The 18,647-nt window shown below is 30.0% G+C and overlaps 2 protein-coding genes across 6 annotated transcripts in view; one reads left to right on the forward strand and one right to left on the reverse strand.

The window, feature by feature from the left end:
- The window catches only part of LOC136978293 (flavin reductase (NADPH)), a 29,153-nt gene extending 28,788 nt beyond the window's left edge, over nucleotides 1-365 (reverse strand). Inside the window, exon 1 of the mRNA XM_067273995.1 lies at nucleotides 217-365. Within this exon, the coding sequence (XP_067130096.1) occupies nucleotides 217-301 (85 nt within the window). The 5' untranslated portion in view covers nucleotides 302-365. The remainder of the gene's footprint in view (nucleotides 1-216) is intronic.
- Nucleotides 366-469: 104 nt separating this feature from the next.
- The window catches only part of LOC136978280 (mitogen-activated protein kinase kinase kinase kinase 3-like), a 53,413-nt gene continuing 35,235 nt past the window's right edge, over nucleotides 470-18,647 (forward strand). For all 5 annotated transcript variants that reach the window (XM_067273966.1, XM_067273967.1, XM_067273969.1 and 2 more), the window contains exons 1-2: nucleotides 470-604; nucleotides 7,538-7,595. In XM_067273966.1, the coding sequence (XP_067130067.1) occupies nucleotides 503-604; nucleotides 7,538-7,595 (160 nt within the window). In that variant the 5' untranslated portion in view covers nucleotides 470-502. The remainder of the gene's footprint in view (nucleotides 605-7,537; nucleotides 7,596-18,647) is intronic.

Consider the following 18,647-nt stretch of genomic DNA (forward strand, 5'->3'; position numbering starts at 1 on the left):
AGCAGGATGCCCTGCAGAGAGAATTTTAAGTAAATACGATCTCGATTATATAACTTAAACATTTCGGATTTTAATTACAGATGAAAGAGAGCGAAAACTTAATTCCTTCTACGACTTAATTCGCTTATAAAGATCTAATTCAGTGTGAAATTCTATACGTTTGCACGTATTGCAACATTAAATCCTTCATATTTTCCGATAATTTCGACTCCTTACCGTTTTTAATAGCGTATTCGGTGGTAACCAAGCCTGTATTTCCAGTGGCACCGAAAATAACGATCTTCTTCGGGACTTTCTCCATTTTTTTCTCTCTACGAAAACATCAAAATAAAAAAATATGAAAAATTGCAGACGATCGACGATCCGTTAGCGTCACTCGAGCGTACTGCGCATGACAGGAAACGAAGTCGGAAGTAGAAGATGAAAAGATGGCGAGAAATGCAGACTAATCGAGAATTCTCGTCGAAGATGTTGGTTTTATCCCGTTACGATAAGTTATAGAATGGCGACAGCTACATCATTGGATATATCTAGACGTAATCCTCAAGACGAATACGATCTAGTACAGAGGGTCGGCAGCGGAACTTACGGAGATGTTTACAAGGTGCGTTACCCATTGCCGTAATCCTATTGACCATAACATGGTTTTTAATATATACGTAGAGATTGGACTTAGAGAGTAGAAATTTATTAAACGGGCCAATCGTAAGTTCGATTACAATTAATCGGATCGGTGACACGTTACGATTGATTAGGGGTTTACGTATTAGGGTTAAAGGATAATTGTCAAATAATTAACATTTTTTATTAATCTAGAGGATAATTTATGAATTATATAACTGGAATTTAATCAAACAATATTAATTTAAATTAAATTTAATAAGTATTTTTGGAAATTAATATCGTATTTGATGATTAATCTTCATAAATTATGTAATGACATCTTTCAAATTTTATTCTTCGAAAGTTTTTTTTGTGGAAAAAAATAAAATAAAATAAAATTTTATGCTCTGATAACATTCTTGCTTTAAATTAAAAAAAAAAAAAAAGGATAATTTAATGAATCATTTGATAATTTTGTTAAAATTTATCTTCAGAATTTGATATTTTCTCCATTAAAATGAATGTGTCCACCCTTCCGAAGAGAATCTTCAGAATTTTCTATGTTTGGAGTCGATTCGGAGTTTATCAAATGTATTACGGGTCGCAATAAGTTCGACGTAATGGTAAATGATTCGTGGTACATATTCCATTCTATGATGTGCCAGGATTGCTTTGTGGATACACAACGTACGCATTCGCACAGAGCTCCACGCTGGGGTTAGAGTGCCTCGGCGTCTCGAAAAGGTTTCGTATCAATGTTCTTGCAGGGCCTTGAAAAATGTGGAGTCATTTCTGGATATACTGGGTTGAATTTACATGTAAGATGAATAAGTTAGGGCCTCGTGCTTTTAAATTTATTATTATTTACCGGAGAGGATGCTATAGTCGAGCTGTAGGAAGTCTAAATTGGGTTCGACTGCATTTAATGCAATGGTTACATGTTGCACTTTGTGATATACGTTCCCCGATATTCATTTAAGGGATTACTAGTGATAAAACCGACTTTGTAATATTATAATCATTTACACGTGCCTTATTTTATTTTGTTTGATTTTCTTCTACGATTAATTTCTATGTAAATGAATGTAATTTATCGATATTTATTCTATAAACTGCTGCAAAAGTTGTAAAATTTTGAGAGAAACTAAGATTTGTTTATCTTTGGAATGATGATAATATGTTCTTAGAGTAAATGTTTAGATAGGAATTGGAACAATTACAGAAGATAATAAATACCTTCATCTAAATGTTTCTGCATTATATCTAATGATTGGCAAAACATTTTTATAAATTTTATACATTAATAGCACTATATGATCTCCAGGCTTTCTAACTAATTTCTAGAATTGTTTTTTAATATTAGCAAAAACATTTTATCATCAACAATTGCATCACGTTGTTTATGTATATGATATATTTTTAATATCTTAAGTTATCCACTTAGATAATGAAATAATGATAATTCTAGTTGGAGAGCTTTGAATTTAATTCTGCTTTTAGATTGCTTCTTTGTTACAAACCGCATTCTTGGCATTAACAATCGAGAACGAAATCACGTGCCCATATTTTTAGAGCATCGTGTTGTAAAATATAGTTTGTAAATGAGAGAATATTTTTGTAATTATAGTGCAAAATTGTTTAATCCGTCCAGTTTTATCTGCGGATAAACTAAAGGCAAAGTATCATCGGGTCACTAATCAATTTAGAGAATGAAGATATTAGTAGTAGATATGACTCTTCTAGTATTGTAGCACATGTTTTCTGATTATTTTTTTAAAATAATGGTTTAAAGTAGATATTTTTATGCTCCCATACTTAACTATACATAGAGAGAAAAAATATATATATTTATGACTAAGGTGCAAGTCTTCAACATGGAACATAATTGATTCATAAGTTTTGATTATGATTTTTATTTAAATTTTTATAGAAAGATTAAATTTTTACTTCTGGATATATATAAAAAGTATTATTATTATTATTATTATTATTGCTTGATGATATGAATAATCAAAAATTTATTTTTTTTTATTGCATGAATTGCTGTTGAATGATGATAATAATACTCTGTAGTTACACAATGGATAAAATAAATTAAATATGGTAATATAATAAAAAGAAATATGAATATTTTTATGTAAATGTGAGAAAATTAAACACAATTTTCTAAAAATATTGATAAGTTATAAATATATATAACTTTAAATATTCTTTTTCTAGGATATATAACTTACGATACAACATGATACAAAGTTTATCTCGAATAATTTTGTGGTTAGAATTGTAGATTTAATCATCTTGTACTTTGATTTTTAACAATTATTTCAATGAATCATTGCTTGTATTGTTTATATCACAATTGAAACTGTTTTTCCCCCTTTCCATGAATAGAATTACACATAATAATTGATTAAATTTAGAACATTTAATAATTTAAACATTTATAAATAATAATTATTACATAAAATTAAAAAAAACACACACACCGTTCATGTCAGTGATTTATATTTTGAAGTTTCGTGCCTTGAAGCTTTAATAAAAAAAAAAAAAAAAAAAACATTAGAAGGTCTAATTTATAAATTACAGGAGGAGTAACTCTCATGATAATGAATTCATATCAAGGTCTTTGCACTAAAACATGAAGAAGGGAGGAATAAAAAGAAAATGCTAAAAATACCTTATCCTGCAGATGCAATTTAAAACCTTTTAAATTTTTTTTTAACTTGTAAATTCCAAAAATAAGTCAATTCGAAAAATAAATTATTTAACATTTAAAAAAAAAATAAATAAATTTTCTGGAAACGTAAGCCAGGAGTCACTTTTATAACTGAATTAATTAAAATTTAATTTTAAAAAATAAGAAAATAGGCTTCAATTTAGTGAATTACTAGTTGACATTCATTCAGATTTAATTGAAGTTCAGTTTGTAAATATAATAAATGCTGAAGGAGAAGAAAATAATAAACTAAAATTGCTATATTCGAATATTTAATGTAGGAATAGATACACTTAAGAATAAATAATAAAGCTGTATTTTTTATAATTTAAATCTTCAGTAAAATATTATTTTTTAATGTATTTATCTCTAATTTTTATACTGTTAAAGTTATTGTAAAGTTATCTTCCATTACAATTTTTAAATTAATTATATACAGGATGCTACATTAGAGTAAAACACTATGAAAAAAAAATTACAAAAAATAAATATTTTTATTGCTGTTTATTGCTTTAGTTCGGAGGCAATTTGAAATTTGACACCAAGGTGATAATGGAGTAGAGTTTTGACATATTTTATTGTTATCAAAGTCGAGGATAAAGTAGGAGTGTTGCTGCACGTCTCCGGTTGTGTAGAGATAAATATTGCTTTAATATATATTAATTATAAGTAATAAAAATACTATTTTCGACTACCAGCTCTCATCGCTAATGGTTACAAAATTTCAGAATGAGTAATAAAAAGAAAATATGTATATACGTAGAACTGTGTTTTTCGTATTCAATCCAAATGCGAGCTAATGGGCTTCTTGCCACACCCTACACATTAGCATTTTTTTTCCCCGTTCTGATTTGATAATTCATCTATAAACATTTATCTGAAATTCTACAAAGGGATGTGTGGAGAATGCACACATTTCATCTCCCATTTACATTAGCACACTTCTCGCTTTCTCCCGTTAACACAAGAGCTCGTGTGTTATTTCTATCACCGTTAATTTAGTTAAAGCCATTCCCCATACAGAATCGTGTTCTTGTAATCCCGTAAATAAACGAAACTGGATACGTTTCATTCACTCCACTCTCCGGATAATAATCTAAGTTCACTGGACTTCGAATTAATCACTTAATTTTTGATATATTTCGAGTGAATTCCGATCGATTGTCGTTAACGATTCATTACTTACGACGTTTATGCGATAGTTAAAAGTGTAGAGTGCCGATCAATCAGTCGAATCATTAATAATCGATCCCTAATGATGTCTTTTCGTGTCCGATCCGGCTGATCGATTTATTTAACGTCGTCATAAGACACCCACATGACTCCAGATAGCAATTTTTATTTGATTTTATTCCCTCGCTCTTTCCGTTACGAAACGGTAACTTAATAGTCGTTGAAGTACTCGACTTTATCACTTAAGGAAGATACCGAAAAAATTCTAATTTATAGATTTTTACATGCCTTTATTAATGGATTGATTGATGCAGTTTATCTCCCTCCAGCTTTCTTCCTGTAGCGGACTTTAATGTTTATCTTGTTGTATAGGCTATCACCTGTTATTAAGATTTTTTTTTCCCCATTACCTTATTGTGTTATATAGAGAAGGCTGTTGCCCTATCTGCACCTTTATTGATCAGTCTACTGGATGGCCTTGAGTTTTATCAGTTGGTACGTGATGCTGCATAAAATTTTCCGTAGAAGTTGAGAAAATTAGTCAACCACTCGGCGTGCCATTCCGAATGTAGAAAAATTATTATTAAATATAAATCGACATTTATAATAATAATAATAAAAAAAAACTCATTCCGAACTTCCAATCTAATTAGCTTTAAAGTACATTTGCCGAGATTACAGTTTAATTTACTCGCATATAAACTTAACGAGTTAATGTTTATGAAGTAAATTAATTAAGTTTTAGGCCAATTTCTTTCATTTCATCGCGAATAATTCGCATAATTTAACGTGACATTTAGAAAGGAGGGGGAGGAAAGGTCATTTTTAACCGAGTTTTGACATTTATTTATTTATATACATATATTTTTGAATAATTTGTCTTCATTTTAGAAGAATGGGGTAATTATGTTGTCGTGTTATACTCGTCCAAAGTTAATATTTATTATTATATTACACCGTACGGTCTTCTTGCTTTGTTCCGTGCATAACAGATGTTCCTCGAAGATTTATTGGGTGATATTATGCATGTAAATTAGACGATCTTTTATCATTAGATAAATTATACGATGATTCGTCTGATAAACGTTTCATCATATTATTTAATGTCGTTTTATTAGTTGTATGATTTTGGAATATTTAATTTAAATGGGGGATTCGTAAGTCCTGAATGGTGGCCGCACTGCAACGTGAAATTCAGACGTCTTAACACGAAACAATTCTTACAATTTAATAATTAGCTGGAAAGCGGGATATTTGTATGCTTAAAATTGCCGAAAAATAAATTAATTCGTTTTCTACCGTGTTTTATTCAGTCGTGCAAGCGATTTTCTTACGTATTTCTATGCATTTGCCTGGAAAACATCTTTATAATCGGTAAAATATCGACACTGACCTAGCATACATTAACACAGTTTTTAAATTCGATTTATTAAATTATTTTCCGAAAAATATTTACTCGAAAGGTGTAGACACGTTTGTTTGCTGTATGTCTTCCAGAGTAACACCTGGATGCCGATCGTAGCACGTGACTAACGATTTCACCACGTGATTTGAACATGAAGTGTTTGCACGGCGAGATAACAGATATTTCTTGTAGGAATCGTACGATAAGTTGCAAATAAAATAAACAGATAATTACTTAAAGGGAATATTCTAAAAGGAGCCAAATTTATTATGAAAATATATTAAGAAATTATTTAAAATTATGATATAAAATTGTTTAATAGAAGTTGCCGTATCAACGATCCTGATTAAAACTGATAAGAGACTATAAATTCATGAGCAGTTTTGAATAAAATTTTACTCAGATTATTGTTATAGAAGTTGTGACGTGACAACCAGATGTCCGAGTGGCTAAAGTGGCATTTACCACTGGGGAGACCCTCCAGATATTTTGGGCACCTCCCCTATCATCTGCCCTATTGTGGACTTGGACAAACCCATAATGGATTTGCTAAAAAGGCTCTCTTGGAGGTCACAGGGCAGAAAGAATTAAAAAATATATTATTATTTTTCCTTACAAAGGGAAGATGGGATGCATTAGATGTAATGTGTTGGTCTACTTTTGGAATTGTAAGGTTCATGCACTTTCTCTGTGGTTTTGGAGATTAACATGTAAACTTCCTCTACTACTACTACTTGGTACTGTTAAGGATTAGGTTGGAAAGCCCATCTTTGAGGATACCAAATCCCAGGATGGGCTGAAAAGTCTCAAAGTCGGAGACAGCTCGATGGTTAAGGCAATGAGGTACCTGTCTCAAGTGGTGAAATGAACAGTCAAAAATATTCAAAGGTAGAAAAAATGAATAAAAATAATCCGAAATTCTGTAAACGCACTTTAAAGTTATTTATAAATAGTTCATATAAGAGTGCCAGTGCTAGAAGTGGCACTCCATTAGCAACCTTTCTGGAAGCAACGGTGGCAAAAGTTAGTTTCTCCTCCTCTTTCCATAGAGAAGCGAATTTGGTTGTTACAGGATCATCACAAAAGCTCTTTATATAATTCAACTCAAATTCTAGTTTAAGCATTTTGGTGAAACCACATATTCAATTACTCAAGTATGTGATCTTTCACTCGCATATGACAGAAATGTCTTTATGTTGATATTAGCCAAGAATTATTTTAATCTGACAGAACTGTGCTTTAAAGTCTTATCTATATACCATAAACCAAGGAATCTAACTGTACCATGTGAAAAAAATACGTAGGAAAATCAGATGTATTAAATGGAAATTAATATCAAATTCATCGAATTAAAATTGGGCCACATATTTAGACTTGGTAAATTAAAATAAATGAATTATTCAAGAGTCATAATTTTTATTTATTTTAGATTATTTTGTAGTTTTATTTTCATTTTTCTTGGGGTTTGTGCATATAAATTGAGTCTTACAGAATAAATTAGTTTTAATATGATTAAATTTTAGATATTATTCTGTTGTATAATACAGTTCAGTGTAACGTAATTTGTTTTTTATTTCTTAAAATATAAACTATAATGTAAAATTCTGCGTTGCATGAAATTTTATTTCGATTTTCATTAGGCACGAAGGTTTTCGGTCAACGAGCCGGCAGCCGTTAAGATCATCAAACTGGAACCAGGTTAGTAATTACATCCGAACCGATATTTAAATAATAATAACTTGAAATGTTATTGCTTTATGTTTTATATATTTTTCATTAAAAATGCTTTTTATATACTGGATAATAAATAAATTTTTATTAATTAAAATAAAGCATTTTTTTATTCTCGAAACATTATTATGAATAATTTAAATTGATTATTAATAAATTGTTTGTAAAGTAATTTTACAATTTATTTATAAAATGCTTTTATATACTATACAAAGTTTTCATTGTAATAAAATGATTTATTAGCTTATTATTAACGAATGGAATCGTACGTGTTCCGAGATCGAGTCTTCTTTCGGCTCTTTATTAGTTTAAAAGTTCGAAAAAATTTTTCATTTAAATTATCTCAAATTAAACAGCGGGTAAATGTTTTAAAGATTTGACTTGCCTTCAGATTTTTTCCTAAAGTGTTCAAATTCTAGCATTTTAATGTGATAAGTTATTTTTCACGATGACAAAAATGTGCATTAATGACAGACTTTTCCTTATAGACAGCTGTCAAGCCAGAGTTTTTATCCTCGCCGTCAATGAACTTCCATAGAAAGCATAGAATAATAATTACGTATTAGTAAAACACAAACTCGCATGTCATATTTTCATTAAAATATTTTTAAATTTGAGTTAGTTTCATAATGATGAAATTGTACATGTTCATGTATATTTTTGCCTGTTTTTACACTATATACGTAACTTACAGGGAAAGGTATATACATTAAATGTGTACGCTGATCTTTCCTCGTAGGCAAATACCAAAGCTGGAGTTTTTATCTTCCTTTCGACAATCTTTTTGTCACAGTTAAACAAGTGTCTATCCAATATCTAATTCGGGACTTCTTTAACTGAGAAGTCATTTCAGATTTGTAAATTAAATTACTTACTTACATCATTAATATTTTAGTTTAGAAATGCTTAACTTTTTTATCGGAATAATTGCTCTAGTTCGATCATAGAAAATTGTTGTATAAGGTAAAATAATACGTATCCGGTTTGCGCGCGTGTTACGCACGACTAAAATTTTTACCGTTCCTGCTTTCGAGATAAGAATGGACAAATATTTATTTCCGAATTAAAATTTACTCGAAATTTTTACAACGTTTATCAGTTTTAAAATATTATTTCTAAATTTTTGCACTAATAAACAAATATGTATTTTAGATAACTTTCAAACCTACTGACGAAATTTATATTTATAATTCTTCAAATTCTAACTCAATATAAAGTCCTGTTTTATTTTAAACTAGTTTGCTCTATTTTACATAACAGTAATAGTAGTAATAGATGATATCATAGTTTGTTACACAGTTTGTTGTTCAGATACTCCCCGTTTTCAAGGTTGGCTACCAAGAGACTGGTTATAGTGAGACCTTACGAAGGCTATATTTGCATAACAAAAAAATGTAATTTAAATGTAAATACCATATGCATTTCTTTAAATAAAATAATATATATATATATCAGAAACATTGATAGAGAAAAATTAATTTTGCTTTTGTATTTTCGAATGTATTTTGAATGTTTCTAGGGTGCTTTAGACAGAGTAAAGTTTGGAATCTTACTGAAATGTATGAATATTTTTTACTTTCTCATTATTATTCTTTGGATTTTATCCAAATACCTGAGTAAATTAATGCAATGAAAAAATTGTGTGATTAAAGGTATTCATTATTTCCTCTGCTGTTTTTTTTTATTGACATATTTAACATAAAACAAAATTGTAATCTATTTAACTCACACAAATTAATAGAATTCAATTAAATGAATGTATGTTGATTCTAGAATGTTTTAATGACTTTTTTTTTATTAAAATGTTTAATTTTCTGAAAAATCATTTATGAAATCAACTGAAAATTAGCTGTCTTTGTACGGATTTGCATAAATAACTACCGTATTTTACGGACTATAAGACGCACTTTTTTCTTCGAAAAATTACCTCCAAATTCAAATGCGTCTTATAGTCCGTAGCGTCTTATAGGCATTTTTAAAAAAAATTGCTTAAAAATTAAGGTGCATCTTATAGTCCGTAAAATACGGTATTTTCTAAGGCTGTCATTTTCATAATAACAGCCACACAACCTTTCAAATCAGCAATCAGATTTTTGAATGCATACTAAGCAAGCATTTTCAGCTGTTTTAAATGCCACTTTCAGGCTAACGTATAGTTCGAATGTTATTGAAACCCAATGAAACAAGCATAGAACATAACATTTTTAAACACAAGTTCAGAAATTATAAAACAGTAATGTAATTAGATATGAAAATGATCTGATTTAATAGAAAATATCAGTGTGTCTTACATAAAACAGTGCTAACCTAATCATCATATTACTGTTAACCTAATACCTGCTACATATTCAACCACTTTTGCATTGCATTCATGTTATGCCTCAAAGCATTTTCCTGTTATATTGGAAAGCCTGTTCTGGAATACCACTTAATATTTTAGAATAGATTAAAAGGTAATAACACATATTTTTCAACTACATCGGTTGACCCGTATTCAAAAGAAATCAATAGTTCTTCAGTGTTATTACTCCCACTTTCTGGAGACTATAGGATCACTTTTTCCTAAATTTTGCTCTGTTTTATAGCCAGATTTCCTCTATATTGCCGATCATCTCTTTCTTGATCCAGACATGAGACTAACCATTGCTTTTGAGCTATGGATGGAATTGGACACCAACACCCAAAAATTAAGTGGGCTGTTTTATTAGGCACACGCCTAGGGCCCAGGAAGTGGAAGGCCCATACTCCAGTAAGATGTGAGAAAAGGACTAATACTGTTTTACAAAAATGTACAAAAATAGGAGTATATACTGTGATCTAGTACCTACCACACCAGGCTCAGGCTATCAGTTGTAGTGGGTAAAAGATTGAAGTGCTAGAGGGGGCCCGAAATACCCGAAAGCCAAGGGGCCCGGCCATAGGTTATTACTGCTTTGATTCTGGGTTATTATCTGGGTACCTTACAGCTTGACTTTGGCAATCTGACAAGGATCGCTTTGTTAAACACAGATTCTGTTTACCAAATAATGAAATATTTATTAAAATTATTTAGTTACTTAGAAAATGTTTGTAATATTTCTATATAAAAATATGCATTTAATTTATAAAATCGTAAACATCGTAATTTTTTCAGATATAGCGTTTTATTTATTATATAATCTCGTAATGTTACAACCAATCTGCTTTTGTTAGATATCAAAAACTTCTATCTTTTGTAACAGTGTATTATATAATGCTATTTCATAAAGCTGTTACATCATAAAAAATATTTTTTGGTTTGATTCACAGCACTAATCTTACTTATAAACATAACATTAAAAACAAACTATTAATTTATAATTATCAGATTTGCTAAATTGCTTGTAATATTAAGTCTAAGAAGACAATAAACACCAATTTAAAGGAAAGAAAGAGAAAATGAACATTGATTGTAGTTTAAACAACATACATTTTTAAAAATATAATTATAATTTTGATATGGGACTGTATGCTTAATTGACATCCCTGAAGATTTTTACAATTTTGGGCTCGGGACCTTGAAACATTGCAAAATACAAAAATATTCGGGGATTTTTCTATATGTATGGATGTAGTGTGTACGGAGGGGCACTTTAAAGCTTAATAACTCCTGTGCCTTTTGTTGAAAATTTCTGAAATTTTGCAGAGATATTCGTTTATTAGGAGCATTGATGCTACTAAATTATGGTGATTAAAGGTCGAGAAGGGGTCATTTTGTCATACTTCGAGTGGGGTGAGACTTTATAAAGATTTTACTTGTTATTAGCATTTGCATCATTTCTATTCTCAAATTTAGGCTTTTTGCCATTTTTAATGATTAATAATATAAAAAGTTTTTAAAATAAATTGTATTTAATTAATAAATTGTATTAAATTGTATAAAATAAATTTATATATGTATTTAATAAACTACATGGAAAGGCTATATTGTTAATAAGTCGTATGTTTTTATAATCAGTGACACTAACAACCACCACATTCAATTGTTCGATTGAAATTCAGTAATTCCAAAGTTTAAGCTAACAAATATAGTAATTTATTATTATTATTATTATTATATTTTTTTTTTTTACCAAATAAAACGATGACTGGACAGTGGAGGTTATATAGATGTTATGCTGCCACTCTGGGTGATTGAGTTAGAATTTTAGTTAAGAGTTTTGGAAGTTTTTCACGAGCAATTGATCCCAAATGCAACGAGCTCCATCTTTATCATCTGACAGTCCCCGTTACGGGCCTGGTTGTATTTATGATAGGTATAATTAAAGTACATATTGTTTTTATTCTTGACCTTCCTTTAGTTTAGGGGTTAATTTCTGATCAGAATAGTTAGGTTTGTTGTTACTTGTAATCCCTGGAAATTTTAAAAATTTAGCTTTTTTAGTTTCCAAAAAATGTAATGGCAAAAAAGTCATTAAAGTGAATACAAAAAGCTTTTGTCTTTTTCAAATAATTCACTAAAAATTAAAAAACATTTGAAATTTGATGAAATAAATACACACTTTTACCAATTTCTACATAATGAAATTTATTTTTGTTAAATTTGATGATTCCGCACATAGAAGCAGCGCTAATAAATTAATAACGTCAAAAAAAATAAGGTTTAATTATCTCGTTTTGGTTCAATACTTCTATAAAAATAGAATTGATTAAACTTGAATTTAGATTAATAAGTCAATAATGTTCCAAAAGGATGGTTTTTAAAACTAGTAATATTGGATATGATCCAACTATCAATTTAAGGATCAATAACATTTTAGATTATTGGTTTACTTATACAGTATGAAGATTTATAAATCATAAATAATCTGTCAAAGTTTACTGTGTGAGATGTATCATAATCTACAGTTTTATTCTGTTTTTCTGTTTGGATAGATAAATTATATGCAAGTATTCATCTATCAAAAGACTATGTTTTAATATATTTTAGTATTTGTTTGCTACGTAATAAATATGTTTATACGTTATCCATAGACACACATATACACATGCACATATACAGGATCTTCCAAGAAAGAATGTTTCCATTTTAAATTATTGTAATTATGTGCTAATGTACATTAAAACATTGGAAAACTGTTCAAGTTTTACGTTTGCCCAATAAAATTTGATAATCAGATTCTTTCTATGATCGCTACAGTATATCTGTTATTACTCCTTGCACAGAAGCCACAATTCTACACTCTTGCAGATTACTTATTTTGCATGTGATTTTGACTTTTGCAGGGTTCAAAACACCTCTGTCGAGGAGTTCCATTTTCATTTATGACGCTTCCTAGAGACAGATAACAAGTCATTTGAATTCTAGACGGGAGATGAACCTTGGACGGTTACTATATCGATTGGTGTATGTCACATACTTCTCATACAATAATTAACATAATTACAGTAATTTAAAATGGTAGTATTTATTTTGGAAGACCCTGTATATTCTACGGAAGAAATATGGATCTGCTAATATTTGTGTGTGTGTGTGTGTGTGTGTGTGTGTGTGTGTATATATGTATATATATATATATATATTTGTGCTAGGCAATTGTGAACCTTTGCTGAACACACCAACTCTTATCAAATTACAGAAGTTAGGCAGCGAGTGGTTCATATAGTACCTCATATGATATAATACAATATTACCAGATGCTGTTGTCTAACTCCATTCAGAGCCTGATGGCTTTGTCTAGTTTCAAGACTGAATTAGAGAATGTTGATAGCAGGAGTGACTTTTAGCTGTAAAATGAAGCTAAATCAGGGAAAAACAGACCACATGGAAAGTGGGATTAATAATTTGAGAAGTAGGAGCTATGATCGATATAATTCTTACTTATATCAGTTGTAAATGCAGAAGATTTGATTAAATTCGATGTCAGATTTAAATACTTTCCTCCCTCCTGTTTTAGTGTGATATTATTTTAATTCTAACTTCATTTTCAGGAGTAGAATCTAAATTTATGATATTGTTCCAATGGAAAATTCAATTTACAATGGCTTACTTAATGACTGATTTTTAGCAACTAGTTAAGTCATAAATGCAGGTCTGTTGTAGATTGCAAATGACATTTTGGATATGTCATTTGCATTGATAGAGATATCTGTACGTCCATTCTTTATACTTACTCTGTTAAAATTCAAAAGAAAATTCATATTTAAATCATGATTACAAGTGCTTTAGAGAGATGATGTTGGAACTATATATTTTTGGTGATCCAATTGTGACTACAAGTTAACAAAATAATCAGCAATTTGAGTTGAGTTTCTTATGCTGGCAATATTTTGGTTTGTTTTCTAAAGCTAAGTTTATGATCCAACAATTACTTTTGTTATCTTAACATTTGCAATTTTCTTTAGATTCAGTGTATGTTATGTAATAAATGATCGTTGTGTTTATGCTTCTCGTTTCTGCTAAAAAAGACACGACAAAATTTGCTTTAACTAACGGTCACCATACTGGTTCTCGTTCTCGCCTTTTCTCACGAGAATTACGAGACCCATTTATTAATAATTTAACAGTGGTTACAGTCGTAGAAAATGTACAAAAATTAGTTAAAATTAAATTATCGAGCAGTCAAACGGTAATAAATTTACAAAACATAAATGTGAGAAAATGAAAAAGAACACAATATCTGCAGGGTGACAACATCCGTCACTGCACCATCCAGTGTATATAGATAGTGCTTGATAATTTTAATCATATCTGGTGGTTCTACATTCTGAGATTTTTAAAATCATGTCCCTGACTTATACGATGGATATATTAAGGCTTTATTCTTTAAATTGCTATCAGATTCTTTGAAAGGGTTATCAAGTCTTAACCTGTCAAATCTTACAAAGTATCTGATAGTAATCTGCATACAAAGAGGATTTTGTTATGTGCTTAAGATAGTTATGTAATTATTTGCATTTCTAAAATTATGTAACATGAGCAACGTTTATTATACAATGTGGAATCACAAATTTATCAGTGACATCAGTTAAGCATATAAAATGTTTGTTTACAGAAATTAACAATGGGATTTATTAAATATATGTGGAGGTACAGTACATCTTGATTCGTGCAAGGGTTGTATTCCACCATTTTAGGGCCATTAGCTGAAGCTTTATAAATTGAGGAATAATTTAAATCAGTCCAATCCTGTAGAGCCATCTTTGGAGTGTGTAGTAATGCCATTTCTTGTTCTCTTTTTAAGTTCTTTAACAGTAGGGCCACTTGATTTTATCAGCATTATTCATAATGGTGTAACGTTTAAAAGCAGTTAAGTTTAAGATCTTTCGTATCTAAACACTGCTGGTCAGATTCTGTGAGGTTTTGTCTTTTTTGTATGCGACTGCAATTAAGGCCCAAACAGTTGCCTTATATTGAAGTTTGGCAATTATTTCCGACACTTCTTGGTTAAAGGTGAATGCTGTCAGAGTCCCGATGGATTGGTCACACACATTTGAATTTCTAAGCATTTTTATTTATACACAATACCAAGAATACAATAATATCTCACTTGTCAGTTGCAAGGTAGTGTGTTCATATAATACCTGATGAAATCAAATATCATAGAAAGGTCAGAGGTCTGATGATATTTCATGAGTCTTCTGATGATTATTGGTGGTTGTGGGGTGTTGGAGTTGAATTGGTTGATGAAATTAAAAGACAGGAGTTCCACTTACAAGTTAGTTTAATTCTATTACTGTCTATACTTCTGATAAATAGCACTGAGTTCAGTGTTAACGTAAATTCTTCTTTTTACTGCTTTCTTTTCTTGCAGTAAAAAGAAGAATTTACGTTAACGCTGAACTCAGTGCTATTTATCAGAAGTATATACAATTTTGGCGTGAGTTTACTTATATATTTTTTCTACTATTACTGTCATTGGGTCCACACACAATTTGCTGGCAACTAAGGACTTGGTTTGGTAGATGATTGGTCAAAATCACATTTGTTTGGTCTGCTTTGCTCTTCTTGGTTCCCATCATACTGTTGCTCAGTCTCTTTCCTTTCACAGAGAATTCTCATCTAATACATCTTGAAATATTCCAAATTTGGAAAGAAGTTTTTTCTTTCTCCATTGGGTGATTCAGGTTGGGTTCTTACTAATGGCATGTGTTTGATGTATGTCACCAAAATGCAAAGAACTATGTTGCATGGAAGTATTGTGACAGATGTTCTCGGTAGGTTCTGTGTTAGGTGTTTTTATTTAAAGTCAAAAACAAATAGGTTAAACATTTCAGACTTACTTTTTCTTCATAATGAAATTACAAAATTTGTTTATTAATTCACTTCATATGTTTTCTGTTTTTATTTGAAAAAAAAATTATGTATTATCATTGAAAATACTTGTAATTAAGTGTGTTTTTAAACTCATCAATGTCTTTATTTTCATTTACGTTCAAATTAAAAAGACAGTTATTATTCCTGTTGCTTCATATCTTTGTTTTTGTAAGTTAGATAAATAGACTATCTATAATATAAATCTCTGTGATCTTAATCTAAACAATAAAAATTTATCCAATTACATTATTTAGTTACTATTCATTAACCAGAAAATTTAGTCATGATTAATACTTTAGTCAATCAATACTAACTGAATGCAATTGTATTATTCAAGAGGTCTTTGGTGTTTCAATAAATCTACTGTTTTGACTTTTATTTGCAGTTTTCTTTTCCTTGCAATTCATGTTCCTAGATATTTATCTTTCTCATTAGATATTCTTCTTTGGTATTATTAGTTCTACATTTTCTGGAGAACAACTCCAGGAAATGTAGAAACCTTTCCTAATTTGGATTCATTTTATTATTAGGTGCCCATATTGTTACCAAATTTTCTCCTTTAATCTGGACTTGTACTCTGACAGAGCTCCAGACTCTGGGTGAGGTTAGATAATAAGGAAAACAATTTCAGTCATCTCCAATCAGAATACTTCCCGAGTCTCTTACTGTTTAACTTCGTGATGTGATCAGAACTGGTGTGTTCAGTAAAGACTGCTTCTTTCATTTACTTTAACATTAGATATTAGATGTAGGATTCGAAAGATGTTAGAATATCTACACCGGAGAACAGTACAGTTTCACGTATCTAAAAGCCTTTTACCAGTGCACGTATCATCACTCTAAACCAATTAGTTACAAACGTTTTCGAACCTTAACGGTTCTTCTTCAGGTAACGATCCCCTAACGGAATGCACTTCGATTCTAAATTGTGGAGAAATACGATCCGGAACGTTGTCCCGTCCGTATTTCTCGTCGTATTTCTTCACAACTTAGAATCAAAGTGCATTCCGTTAGGGGATCGTTACCTGAAGAAGAACCGTTATGGTTCGAAAACGTTTGTAACCAATTGGTTTAGAGTGATGATACGCGCACCGGTAAAAGGCTTTTAGATACATGAAACTGGGATGTAGGATTGATGGGTTAAGGCAGTGCAATACGAGAACAATCTGCCAATGGGGAATGTCTCCCAGGAGAACTTTCTGTAAGAAACTAGCCCCTATTTAGGTGATAGACATGCAAGGAAAACCTGGAAAACTCCCTGTGGCCAACCCATTGGTGAGGCATGAACTTTGATCAACTGCCAGTGTTTAGTGGCTTTATCCACTCGGTCACTGGTGGGCCATTAGATATTAAGGTTTATTTTAGTTAATGTAAAAAAATGGAATAACCTGCTATCTTTTTCTATAAATGTGTTTTCAATTGTTTTCTGAAACTCTCTTCCTCTTTCATACAATGTAGTCTCTGCTAATACTAAATTCATTTACTTTTCTTATATAGATATCTATATAAGAAAATTTTATTATATTATTAAATATTAATATATTTAATAATTATATTAAGAAAATATTTATATTAGTAATCAGGATGATTAATCAGTGATATATCCTGATTACTAATATAAATATTTTATTAGTCTTTACTTTGATTTCTCTGCATTGAAATTTAATGAGAATAAGAAATCAAATTTTTAAACAGATATGGCAAAAAGGAGAAAATGCAGAAGGCATCAAATGAAATAAAATGTAGCCATGCACAAAAATAGAATAAGAGGAATGGAGAATTGAGTGTAAAAGACGATCGAAATTTACTATAAAAATTTACTGAATATATATAAAAGGATAATGCCATCATTTATCAATATTTTTTATTTTCAAACATTTTAGGTATTCTATTCTTTCAGAGTTTTATTTTATATTTGTTAGCTCTTTATATATTTACTCTCTCCATTTTTTATTTAGTCTGTATATAGACACATTGTAGTATCATTCCAGAGCATTTTCTTATTTATTTCAATTCTTTCTTTGATGAATATAAAGCTTGTTTGCCCGAGTGGGATCGGAACCCATATTTTTTGATAGTATGCCATATTCTTTATCTGTCTGAGTTACTTGAATGCACGTAACTCAAATTATATTGGGAGACGGTTAACTTCGATTGTTATATTTGGGACCTGTTAGGTATAGACGACCTGGCCGATTGCCTATGGCACCGAGATATGGACTAATAAAATTTAATACATTTTTCCCTGCTTGTCTTCTGTTTTACATTATTATTTAAATAAATATCTTTTATATTATCAAACATTGCATACTCAAGCTTATATTATAGCATTGTAGGAAGCACAGTATTTAAATCAGCATAGGACACCAAAAATCCTAGCACTGGTCCTGAATATATCTTATACATTATAAATAAATGACTGCATACTTCTTTAGATATTACACTTGCATTAAATAATCACAACATGAAACTTTGAAATGCAGTGATATATTTTTTTTAATCCCAAAGAAGGTCAATAAAAAATGACCAAAAAACGTTCAAAATTAAAAATATCACTGCACTGTAAGGTTTCTATCGTGTTGTAGTTATTTAAATGCAACTAGATGTACACCTTTCCTTGGAATCGTATTGATTTTTTGTTTGGGAGGATTGTGTGGTTTATGTAGCAACGTTTACATTTAATATTGTTTGTTTAGTAAGCACTGTTTAACTTATTAAATATGATAATTCTGTTTTGCAATTTT

The sequence above is a fragment of the Centruroides vittatus genome, unplaced genomic scaffold, assembly GCF_030686945.1.
Source record: "Centruroides vittatus isolate TY-2023 unplaced genomic scaffold, ASM3068694v2 contig_502, whole genome shotgun sequence".
Lineage (NCBI taxonomy): Eukaryota > Metazoa > Arthropoda > Arachnida > Scorpiones > Buthidae > Centruroides > Centruroides vittatus.